This window comes from Aethalodelphis obliquidens, unplaced genomic scaffold (genome assembly GCF_003676395.1).
Source record: "Aethalodelphis obliquidens isolate GAN/ISIS:26980383/991018 unplaced genomic scaffold, ASM367639v1 scaffold4, whole genome shotgun sequence".
NCBI classification, from domain to species: Eukaryota; Metazoa; Chordata; class Mammalia; order Artiodactyla; family Delphinidae; genus Aethalodelphis; species Aethalodelphis obliquidens.
Genome location: NW_020837948.1, coordinates 59,978,125 through 59,990,978, shown reverse-complemented (window position 1 = coordinate 59,990,978; position 12,854 = coordinate 59,978,125). Strand labels below are relative to the sequence as shown.

General features: G+C 47.9%; 1 protein-coding gene across 1 annotated transcript; it reads right to left on the bottom strand.

Annotated features, from left to right (window-relative positions):
* Positions 1–209: 209 nt before the first annotated feature.
* Positions 210–2,675, bottom strand: FOXD1 (forkhead box D1). Its single transcript, XM_027094827.1, has one exon. The coding sequence runs from the start codon at positions 2,345–2,347 to the stop codon at positions 920–922; it is 1,428 nt and encodes a 475-aa protein (XP_026950628.1). The 5' UTR covers positions 2,348–2,675; the 3' UTR covers positions 210–919.
* Between the last annotated feature and the right edge of the window lie 10,179 nt (positions 2,676–12,854).

The following is a 12,854-nucleotide window of genomic DNA, read 5'->3' as shown; positions in this document are numbered from 1 at the left end:
TTTCTGATCTCCTGCAATGGTTTTGACTTAGAAAATATAAATGAAAAATCATGGCATGATGCTTTTGTTAAGTTGTCTTTGAAAATATTATTTTTCTATTTCATAATGGGTTCCTACTTATCTCACAAGGAAACTTTTTTAGCAGAAAAGACAATAAACTAAGAAGGGGATGACTGAAGCCGATTCTTTTTGAGAATTTTCTTTGAAAATTAAGCATTTATTTCTAAAAAAGTGTAAAAATCTTACATTAGAATAGTACAATAATAATTGCCAGTCAAAATTTACAATACTCCTTGCAAAGAATACGCAGTAAGTACAAAATAAAAATTCCTCATGTCTATTATGATACAAAACACAGGTTAAAATAAGAAATGATAATTCTGACTTTTTTCCTTATGTAAACATGTTAATCATTTTTTTCTTTTCATGAAAAAGTACACCAGACAAGTGTTCTCAAATAAAAACTATTGCTTCTCTGGCATTCTTCGGGACTTTTACTATTTTTTGTATTAATCTTCTTTTGAACATTATCGATCCTTTTTTTTTTTTTTTTTCCTTTTAACGCCTGGACCTGAGACTCTCTAGACCTCAAAAAGGCTTAGGTTTTAAAATTTTTCCCAAAGTCAAGGAAGCCCCTTGTGCCTAGACAGGGCGGATCCCCACCAGCACCCTCTTCCTCCCCGCCCTAGGTGGCTGCAGCATAGGGCGACTTTGCATAAATAAGAGGGACCTGCAGAGTAGAAAATCGCGCCCTAGCAGTTGCCAGACAGTCTCATCTGAGAATCCAAAGCGGTGGAATGGGGGCGCGAGGTCGGGAAGGGCCGCGCCGGGAGGAGGGAACAAAACACAAAACCACCCAGATGAAAAAAGGAGCCGGGATTCCTACCTTCTCTTTCTCAAGCGCGCTAACATAGCGTTATTAACAATTTGAGATCCTAGCAGTAAAGTTCTCGACACTGGACAGGGCAGTCCCTTGGTGCAGAGTCCCCAGGGCGGCGGACGAGGAGACGGAGGAGGCGGCGGCGGCCGCGGCGGCCACGAGGGAACGGGTGAGCGCGGCGGCCGGTCCCACGGCCGCCTGAGCCGCGCAGCCGCCGCCGCCGCCGCCGCCGCCGGACCCGGGCGCGGACGGTGTCCCGGGAGAGGGAGAGGGCGAGGCCTGCACGGCGACGGCGGCCTGCGCGGCGGCGGCGGCAGCGGCGGCGGGGCCCAGGCTGCCCCCGATGATGCTCTCGATGGAGAAGGGGGAGCGCGCCAGCGCCGAGGCGCCCGGGCCGCCCGCCTTGGCCGCCGAGGCCTGCAGGGGGCCGGGCAGGGTGGCGCCGAGCGGGTGAGGCCGGTAGCCGAAGGCGGTCCGGGCCAGCTCCGCGGCCGCGCCGTGAGGCGGCGGGGGCGGCGGGGGCGGCGGGGTCGAGTGCGGGTGGAAGGCGGCTGCGGCGGCGGCGGCCGCGGCGAAGAGGGCCGAGGGCGGCGCGTAGGGCGGCAGCTGCAGGCCGTAGCCGCAGCCGTAGGGGCCGTAGCCGTAAGCGTGCGGGGGCGGCGGGGGCGCCGGCGGGAAGAGCGCGGCGGCGGCGGCGGCGGCGGCTGGGTCCCCAGCGCTCCCCGCGGCCCCCGCGCTGCGCAGCAGCAGCGACTCGGCTGCGGCGGCGGCGTTGGGGGGGAGCAGCGGCTGCCGCTTGAAGCGCTTCCTCCGGCGCAGGAAGCTGCCGTTGTCGAACATGTCGGCGGACTCGGGGTCGAGCGTCCAGTAGTTGCCTTTGCCGGGGTTGCCGGGCTCGCGGGGGATCTTGACGAAGCAGTCGTTGAGCGAGAGGTTGTGGCGGATGCTGTTCTGCCAGGCGGGGAACTTCTCCCGGTAGTAGGGGAAGCGGCCGCTGATGAACTCGCAGATCTCGCTCAGCGTCAGCCGTTTCTTGGGGCTCTGCAGGATGGCCATGGTGATGAGCGCGATGTACGAGTAGGGCGGCTTCACCAGGGGGTTCTTGACGCCGCCGCCCGCGCTCACGCCGCCGCCCCCGCCGCCGCCCGCGCCCGCGCTGCCGCCGCAGCCGGTCCCGGCCCCTGCCACCGGGGCTGGGCCCGGGGGCGCCGGCGAGCCCCCTGTCCGCGGGGCCAGCAGGATGTCATCGTCGTCGTCCTCCTCCAGGTCCTCTAGCTCGTCTTCCCCGGCGTACGAGCGCCGCCGTCGCCGCCGCTGCGCGGGGACAGCCAGCCGGGACACGCCACCGCCGCCCTCGTCGTCGTCCTCCTCTTCCTCGTCGTCTTCGTCCTCGCCCTCCCCCACCACGTCGATGTCTGTCTCTTCGGCGAGGCCGGAGGCATCGGACATCTCCGTGCTCAGGGTCATAGCTGTGGCGCGGCGGCGGCGAGGTGGCCCATAGGGGCGCCGGGCTCCGGGCTCCCGCCGCGCCCCAGCCCAGGTCCCGGGCGGCTGGCCTGGCCTGGGGGCGCCACAATGGGGGGCGCCGCCGCTGCTCGGGCTGCGCAGCGGTGCCCGAGGCTTGCGCTGCGACTTTGTAACTCCTGCGCCGCCGCGGTAGCCCCAAAACCTGCGCGCTTGTTTGGCTCCGCGCGCACCCCGCCCGAGCGGGGGGCTTTATCTTCCTCCCTCCCAGCGGCCCTCGCCGGCTCAGTCGAGGAGGGGGTGCTGGGGCTCCCGGGCGAGCAAGTCAGAGCGTCGGGCGCCCGGGAGGATGCGGGACGGTTGAGAGTCTAGGGACAGAGATCGGCGAGGAGAGGGCTGAGTCCAGGAGAGGGCGGACCTTTCCTCTGCTTATAGCAGAAGGAGGCCTGTCACATGGTGTGCACGTCAGAGCGCTACCGAGGCAAGGGAAAGGAAGCCTAGGAAAGCAGCCCCGCTCGGGAGAGAAAGTTCACCCAGAGGAGGGAGCAGCAACTGAGAAGAGGGGGGAGGAGATAGGACCCCACCATTCGTTACCAAAGGGGCTGAGACCTGAAGTACGCGCAGGCCCGCGGTGGTCTGACCAAGGGACGATGCACGAGTTAAGAGTTCCCAGTCTCCTCTTCAATTAGCCCTCAGCCCAAACCTCAGCAGCACTCCCGGGACGCGACGGTTTGACCACTCGATGGCCTATCGGAGCCGTCCAGCCAGGAGATAACCACCCCGTCGTCTGAGGTGGTCCCCAGGGAACGGCCCTGAGGTCTGCTGCGTTGTTCCATATCCCCCAGATAGGGCGAGCGGCTCCCCACCGAATCTGATGAGAAACCCTCCAGTTTAAGCACAGTAATAATTGTTTATTGACCTTTTAACCTGTCCCCTTCGGTTCTTCTCCAAAGACGTTTGTTTTCCACCATCTGTTAATAAAAATGCTGTTAAGCTGGCGTTTTAGTCACTTATCTGCAACTGAATGCCCTAGAAACTTGACAGCTAAACTAAGCTGCTCTAATGAGAGGATCTGACAAATTTCATGGAAATAAAGAAGGTAACCATTGAATGCAGAGAAGGAATAGAAATTTTTAGTGAAAACCCAAATAAATACACACCAGAAAAATGCATCTAGGAACGACTTTTAAAAGTTCTTTCATAATGGGGTAAGGGATTCTATAGTTATCAGTAAGAGGAACGTTCTAATCAACACTACACAGTAATCTCGAAATAAATTACTAAACGTGTACACATATCTCTACTCAGCCAGGCTTAATAATAGAAACTACAATGATAAAGACTTTCACACCAGCTTTAGAAAAAAAAATTTTTTTTAATCCACTAAATATTTCCAATAGGTACTGGTGAGAAGAAACGAAATAATTTTTAAAAAGAAGATTCAAGTTCTGTTCAGCCCAATTTTCCTTTTCAGGTGACAAGGTAGTGGAAATATTTCAAATACGGTGGTATTTTAAGTACACCTATCTTTGTCACCAGCTGATTTTATTTTGGCTAGTGGTAAAATCCTAATAGTTTGTGGAATTCATACATAGCCATACCTTTTGGACTTTTGCATTTCATAAAACACTTTTATTTCAAAGTGGGGACCTTGCCTCAAAATTTTAGCTTCCTGATTAAAATGATCACTTGACAAGAACTGAGGATCAAAAATCAATGGCTTTATGTAGGAACAATCATCAGCTGCCCTTGTGTATATCATATTATGGATCAAGCAGTTTTCACGTTTCCAAACGTTTCATTACTCCCCTTATCAATTACAGAGGCTCAAAAATACACTGTTACCCCACCTACGACTTAATTTTAAGTCAAGTTTTTGTTGCTCAGAACAGCTATCAACCAGTGATAGTTACAAATGACCCATAAAGTCCATCATAGGTCTTTGGAAGATGTATGAGAACGTCTCAAAGTCCTAAATAATTTTTCATTGACTCGCGTTTGATACATGGCTGAACCATCTAATTATTGTAATGGGCTCAGCATTAACCTGAGCCAACATTAATCAGCACTATTAATCAGGCATTACATTGCTTTGTTGATGTAGCCAGGAGTCCTTACCAAGGAGTTCACTCTTACATTTGAAAGTTTAAGTTTTATAAGTACTCAGTCGTTATCTAAATAAACACCATGATTTTCGCTGCACTGAGGGTTGGTGTGTGGCGAAGTGTTCAAAGCTGAAACAGAGAGGAAGAATTTGTTCGCAGACCGTTAGTTACTTTAGATGATCAGTTACAGCCGTCGTTCCGTTCTGCTACCACCTCCGTGGACTTGTCCGACCAAGGAGGGCGGGGAGATTAACTTTGCAGTTCCGTTTGTAACCTTGCCCGAAGGTCCTTCCCCAAAGGGTTAAGAGCTCATCCCTGAAAACCTTTGAAAAAACGTGGCAAGTTATCTTCTGGCCACTCAGGTGAAAGTGTTAGGATTTACTGGAGGTTAGAGCGGAATTTCAATCCAGGAGAAGCGCTGCAAGGATAGAGAGCGTTAACGGAGATTTGGGTGAGCTTTACTAAAGCCTCGTGTTTGTGCACGCCACTTGTTTTGTTTGCTTTAGTTAAGCTACACGTTTGTATGCCACCTTTAGCTCCGCGCTCGTGAAATTCCCCAGCGCGGAAACCCAAGCGTTTCTTCTCCCGCGCGTCCCCCTTTCGCCTTCCTTGTCCCCTACCCGCGGGCCTTCCGTCCTAATGGGCTCCCAGCTCTCGGCCTCGGCTGGGAAATCTCCACTCCCACCCCTCAAGCTGGTACAAGATCAAGAAACTTTTCCTTGTCGAGGGCGGGGGCCGTCGCGGCGATCCCCCTCCGGCGCACCCAGCTCGCGCGGACGCGGAAAGCGGCGGGGCTCTTGCGGGCCGGGCGGTGCCCTCATGGGGGAGGCCTGCCTCCTGGCGGCGGCGCGGAGCTGGCCCGGGGCTGGCCCCGAGCCGGCCCCGAGCCGGAACGCGGGAGGCAGCGGGCGTTTTACGAGTGTGCCAGGTGGGCTCCCGGGCTTCCCTCCCCCTGCGCTTTGGGCGGCAAGGCTTTTTCTTTCTCGAGGCCCCACGTCGCCTTCTCTGCGGCAACTGGAGGCGTTTCCCTGGACTGCAGGTTTCGGATATTTTCCCCTGGCGGTTTGGGCGCTCCAGAAGGCGTCCCGAAGTTATCGGGGATAAGGCGGCGCAGGGGCAGAGGAGGCGGCTGAAGCCTCGAGAGGCACCGCTTCAGCTCTTTGCCCTCGGGCCCCGGACCGCGAGCTCCACAAGGTCCAGGGACTTCCTTCGGTGGGCGAAGGCTGGCAGACTTGGGGGCGTAAGCTCCCGGGCGGGAAACTGGACTACTCTCTCCGGCCCCTAGAGCATCCCAGGCGTTTACCCATGAACGTGAACATGAACGCGTTTCCAAATTACGCGTACATTTGGGGCTCTCTCTCCAAGAGTCTTTCCACTCGCCTGTATTGAGATACTACTTTGTGCCAGGCATTCTGGTTTTTGGAGAGCGTAACAATAAAAGGAGAGTTCCTGGTGTGACTAATGTCTCATGGGGAAGCCAGGTAAACAGATTATTATGCCTACTGAGAAGTGCTTTCTGAGTACCCCAGCCTAAAGTGGGCTATGCCTCGGGGTCCCTGCCTGTCTTTGGCTCTGTTCTTTCATCCTGCGCTGCCCTTCTTGTGGCTGTATGCGTCTTCTCTTGTTTTTTTAAACGCAAGCGCCTGGAGACCAAAAAGGGCTCTATTCGTTGCTTTTTGTTTTTCGGTGTGTGCGTGTTCACATATGCGTTGCATATAACTTGCCATTTTAAGTGCAGGGTTCAGAGGCGTTAAGTACATTCACCTTGGTGCAACTACTGCCACTATCCATTTCCAGAACTCTCACATCATCCCAGACTGAAACTCTGTACGGTTTAAAGAATAACTCCCATTCCACACCCACCCCCACACACAGACACACACACACACAGACACACCCGCCAGCAGCTTGGCAACCACTATTCTACTTCCTGTCTCTATGAAATTGACTATTCTAGCTACCTACCTCATAAAAATGGAAGCATACAATATTTGTCCTTTGTGTCCGGCTTATTTCACTTAACATAAGGTCTACAAGGTTCATCCATGTTGTAGCATGTATCAGAATTTCATTCCTCAGGCTGAATAATAGTCTGTTGTATATTATGTATACCACATATTGGTTATTCATTCATCCATCAGTGGACATTTGGGTTGTTTCCTCCTTTTCTATTTATTTTTGAATTTCCACTTACCTAGCTCTTTGTAACACTCTGCATGCACCAGGCACTCAATAAAGATGTGTCTGTTAGTTTTCCTACACCTTTTTCATTCCAGAAATCCTCAAAGGATCCCCATTGTTTTTTGCTGAGCCCTTCTGGATTTGTCGCCTTAACTTGCTCACAATTTTGAGACTTTCAGACTCAGACTCTGCCTTCAGACTGAGACTCTGCCTCAGACTCTTCAGTTTAAAAAAAAGTAGAAGTTAAGACTCTGCCAGAATTATTTCCTGGTAAAATTAGTTACACACACACACACACATGCACACTTTTTACATCCTTTTTACTTTTTATGCCTTCTTACCTGTCCTAAATCCTTGAGGGCCCAAGATGATTTTTAAATGTTTCTCTGGCTGTCCAGGCCCTCCACTTCACCATTCTCCTGTGGTGTAATATTACCTGCCATGAATGTTGGTTCACACGTGCCACTAAGCTAATTCCAAGGTACAACAACCAGTCAAGTGGGTACCTCATGTGATGGCTGAGGAAGCAAAGCAGGCTCTTGAGAGTTGCCGCTGGCCGTTATGGAGGTAGCAATGGCAGAGCAGAACTTTCCAGCATCATGTCCCAGTTCTAGCGGCCTCTCCCTACACAGGACTCCATGAGCCAGCCTCTTTCCACCCCCCTCCCCCCACCCAATCTACTTCTTCAGGACCAGTTAAGTAGTCTGAAAATAAGTTCAAGACAAGGTATTACCGGCTGACAGTGGTTGGCACCTCTCCCAAGAGTCGATGCATTTTAACCCAGGAATTCTGTTGATAAAATGCCATAATCCAGTTTCAAATGGTGCATCTTCAGGCAGTGTAGTTGGGAGGTGAGATTCCTTTGTGAAGAAGATATGTTAGTGGTCTCCTGGGTCTTACTAGGCAGTCTATGCTTGCACAACAGCTCCTTAAACAAGCATTTCGTGGCCTGAGCAGGATTCAGAAATCCTCAAGAATTCAGAATGTCAGCAAAGGTCTAAATCTGTGTTTTATAACAGTAAAATTATTTACACTGACTCAGGAATTTTCATTACTGCAGTTCAGCTGGACTAGCCCTCCTGCCCCAACACACACCAACACAGACTTATTCAACTCTGGGTCTCAGTGGTTTGCAGTGACACACATTTAAATTTTGCACCCCCAAATCAAAAGTTCAAAAGATATTTTTATCGTGAATTTAATTGCAAAATATACACAACTCCATTCCAGAAAGAACTCCTCCATTTGGAAGTCATCTTCAATACAAGACCCTCAAGAGTCCGTGTGTGTGGTGCTGTAATCATCTAGTGTTTATTTACACTGTTTAATAAATTAATTTCCTGGAAATATATATAGTACTTTAAATTCTAATATAAGAATTTAAAAATAATATTACCACACCTAGAAAGAGCACATATAATAATAATAATAATATTAGCGCATCTAGAATTATTTTTTATTTGTAGTTCATCCAGGGGCTGTCTGTGAAGAGAAATCTCTCTGCTTGGGAAGAATGGGGCTCTCTAAAGGGATTCTAGGGGTGCAGCTATCTACAGGACACACTGAAAATGAAAAGAATTCTTACAAGACCATGAGAAAGCCTTGTCTTGAATTGAATTTTTTTTGTGTGCTTAAAATGTATACAGTGACCAGCCTCCTCCCTCCCTCCTTCTCTCTCTCTCTCTCTCTCTCTCTCTCTCTCTCTCTCTGTCTCACACACCCACCCACACACACACTCACTCTTTTTAGCCTGATGTTCAGGCTTAAACCAAGGCTGAACTACATGCTCTACATATGCAAACACACCAAAAGCTCGATGTCTGCCCTCAGGGGCAACCCTGCACCTGACACCATGGTCTGACATCAAGCTGTGGGAGGTGAGTAGAGACAGGGGGAGGTTTGTTGCAGTCAAGTACAAACATACTCCCCTGTGCAGAAAGCACTTTAGATGTCTTCCACTAGAGGCACATGTGAGTGAATCTCCTTTGCTAGAAAGCTTTGGTTGGCAGCCTTCCAGAGCAGAAAAAAACTGAGAAAGGTCCTAAACCCAAAATTTACAGAAGAGTAAATGCAAATAATGATCAATAGTTTTTTTTTAAAAAAAGATATGCAAATTAGAAAATGATGTAATGCCATTTTCCTCTCTCAAATTAGCAAATGCATGAGGGTGATGGGTGTGATTGTAGGAACTCAATCATATGCTGCCTTTGTAAAGTGTAAAGTGGTGCAAACCTTCTAGCAGACAATTTGGCAATACAAAGCTTGGATCTCAAGTGCCATTTTCTTTGATTCATTTATTCTAGGATCCTATTCTAAGGAAACAACCAGAAATGTGAACAAAGATTTACGTACAAAAATATTTGTTGCAGTGCTTTTTTTTAAAGGGAAAAAATTGGAAACATTTTAAATGCCCAGGAGTTAAATATATTACTATATATCCTTAAGGTGGAATATTTTATAATCATTAAAGATTAAGTCTGTGAACTATTTTAATAACTTGACAAAACTTCAAGATTAATGGTAAAAGTCCAGAGAGAAAATTATATGTAATACTTTATCAATTATTTAATATACTATACATGTAAATTGTATGACTGGAAGGAAACACACTAAAATGTCAACTGGTTATTTCCAGGAAGTGAGATTATGGGTGGTATTTATTTCATTATATATATTGTACTTTTCTATATTTTTTTCCCAAATTTCTCACAATGAGCAATTTCCAAATTGCTGAGTTCAGACACCTGAAGAGCACACTTAGTGTGAAAGAAAGACTACAAACTGAACGGGTTATATAATCTGAAGCATGATTATTGGAACAGACACCAAAAATTTAAAGTAAGCATGATAAACATCTTAAGGAGGAAAGGAAACTTATTAGTAACATTAAGCAAGAAACATAATTTTTTAAAACCCTAGTGGAAACACTGAGTATGAAGAATGTAATAGACGAAATAAAGAACAAATCAATGGAATAAATAGCAGAATGGGTACACCGGAAGAATGGATTGAATTTGAAGATCAATTTGAGGAAGTCTCCCAAAAGCAGCTGGAAAGGACAAAATTCTGGCTCATGAAATCAAGTTAGTGAGTTGTAGTCAGCATTGACAGAGAATAGAATCAGATGGGATGGGATGGGATGGGATGATGGGATGGGAGGAGATGGAATAGAGGAGAGTAGAATAAAAAATAGCACCGAATGACACATAAAAATGCTAAGAATAGTTTGTGAAACTTTTACTTCAGTTATTTTTATATTTTTTAATGTATGTGCGTGTACTGAGTTGCCATGTAAAATGAAATCTGTCAGTGCGGGTCACAGTAAAAAAATGTTAGACAGCTACTGTTTTTTAAAAAATATATTTATGCCATGATCTTGCTATTCTTTTCTACCTTCTCTGGAATTCTGCTCATAAATTATCCTTTTTTTCTCTTAATGCTCATCTCAGTTTACAAACATGTTCCAAACTCTTGTATCTAAAAATAAAAACATGCAAAAATGTTCTTCTCTCCTGAATATGCCAATGCAAGCTAGTGCCCCCCTCTCCCCTTCCATTCATCACCTAATTTTTCAAAAGGCTGGTTTGTCCACATTGCTTCCAACGTCATCTCTTGCCCACCTCTTAGACCCTCACAGTGTCATTCCAACTCTGAATACCATTGCTATATTAATCAATGTGCCATGGAAAAGTATGGCCATGCACATTTAGGAAAAGCTGAGTTAAATGAAGAAAGCAGTTGCCTTTACTGCAGCACTTAGGAGTTTTTACGTATAAAGTGCATTGTGATTCTTCTTCCAGAGGCATATAGATGCAGTGTAATATTTTCCAAGTTTATTTTACTGTGGAACACAAGTTTGGGAAATGGAGCTCACTGAAATAACATGATAAAGAGTTAACAATGATTTTCTAATGGCCCAGAGTAAGGATTCCTCTCATTCATTTACTTAACAAATATTTATTGTCTACCATGGGGCAGGTACTGTTCTAGGCACATGGGATATATAAGTAAACAAATGGACAAAGATCTCTGCCCTAAGGAGTTTTATGTATTTAGCAGGAGAGAGACAGACCTTAAGAAATAAACAAAATGAATATATTAATTAATAGATTACTTATATAGTATGTTAGAAGGTAATAGATACTGTCAGGGAAAATTGTAGAAGGGGTAAGAGGGTTGGGAATGGTGGCGGTACAGTATGGAAGAAACAGGTAGGTTAGTTTTCAATAATGACCAAAGACTGGGATAATGATACAGCTGGATGTCTGGGGGAGGAGAAATCAAAGCAGAAGGAATAGTTAGGGCAAAGGCCCTAAGGCAGTGAAATGGAGCAGGACCTTATGGTCCTTCCCCCACCCGCCATGTCCTCAGCCTGCCTTTTGTCTGTGGAAAAAGTTTAGCCAAAGAATAAGTTTAATCAGAGAAGTGAGAAAATGCAGAAACAAAGGAAAACAGTCAGAGGAGACCAATTATTAATAGTTTGGTCAGTAAGCAAAGCCAAGGATCTTTAGTTCCCCCTCAAGGGCTATAGATAATATTCTGAGCCATATCTTGTGAGCTGTCTTATAGATACTGAAACCCCCATCAGGTGGAAGAAGTGAACTACATGATGACCAGACTGTAGGCATGACATAAGCTGCCACAATTCCGAGAATTTGCTTCAAAGAAATGGAAACAAACTGACCCTGGAACTGAAGCCTAACTGTACCTAAAACAATCAAGATGACGATGGTCAGACCACCGCATGATCAATTTCAAGATGCCTGTCAGAGCTGATGGTGCTGTTTCTGCATATAGCCCCCTCCCTCCATCGATAAAAGCTCTTGCCCCTTGGTTGTGGGGGGGTGGGGTGGGGAGTTGGCCTTTGGACAGGAGCCCGCCCTCCCTCCACCCCCCACCCCCTGCTGGCATCCAAAACAAAGCACACTTTCCTTTCCATCAACTTGCCTCTTTATTGCCTTTTGAGTGGTGAGTAGCCGGACCCCACTTTCAGTTACAGCAGGACCATGCTTGTCATATTCAAGGAGTGGCAAGTAGGCCATGGTGGTCTAGTGGAGTGAGCAAGGGGGAGAACGATACAGAATGGAAGAATAGGTGATGTGGTCAAAGGGTGTGGGGTAGGAGGAGGCAACCATGCAAGGCCTTGTAGGCATTAGAAGGACTTGGGCTTTTACTCTAAGCGAGATGGGGAGTAATTGTTGGGTGTCAAGTAGAGCAATAACCTGCTCAAACTTAAATCCTTAAATCCTGTAAAGGGTCCCTCTGGCTGCTCTATTAAGAATAGCCTATATTGGGCTTCCCTGGTGGCGCAGTGGTTGAGAGTCTGCCTGCTGATGCAGGGGACACGGGTTCCTGCCCTGGTCCGGGAAGATCCCATATGCCGCGGAGCGGCTGGGCCCGTGAGCCATGGCCGCCGAGCCTGCGCGTCCGGAGCCTGTGCTCTGCAACGGGAGAGGCCACAGCAGTGAGAGGCCCGTGTACCGCAAAAAAAAAAAAAAAGCCTATATAAAGCAAGGGAAGAAATAGGCAGACAAGTTAGGAAGAGATGGCAGCAATGAAGGTGAGACCTGCTGGTGGCTTAAATCAGGGGGATGACAACGGGGATGGTGAGAAATGGTTGAATTCTAGATGTATTTTGAAGAAGGAGCTCACAAGATTTCCTGACATTGAATACAGGCTATAAGATCAAGACAGGAGTCAAAGAATCATCTCATCTGGTCTTTCCATGGCATTTTTGGCACTGCTCCATCTAAGCTTCTTTTTTTTTACTCCTTCCTCACCTGAAGCCCCCCACTCATAGCTATTTACCCAAGAAAAACAAAAGCATATGGTCATTCAAAGACTTGTATGTGATTGTTCACAGCTGCTTTATCAGTAATAGCCCAAAACTGGAAACAACACAAATGTCCATTAACAGGAGAGTGAATAAATAATCTGTGGCATATACACAGTGGAATACTACTCAGCAATACAAAGGAAAGAACTACTGATACATGCAACAAGATGAATGAATCTCACAATCACTATGGTGAGTGAAAGAAGTCAGACAAAAATGAGTATATTCTGGGCTTCCCTGGTGGCGCAGTGGTTGAGAGTCTGCCTGCCGATGCAGGGGACATGGGTTCGTGCCCCGGTCCGGGAAGATCCCACATGCCGCGGAGCAGCTGGGCCCGTGAGCCATGGCCGCTGAGCCTGCGCGTCCGGAGCCTGTGCTCCGCAACGGG

Coding starts and splice junctions, on each gene's coding strand:
- FOXD1 (XM_027094827.1), bottom strand. CDS start 2,347: ATGACCCTGAGCACGGAGATGTCCGATGCCTCCGGCCTCGCCGAAGAG.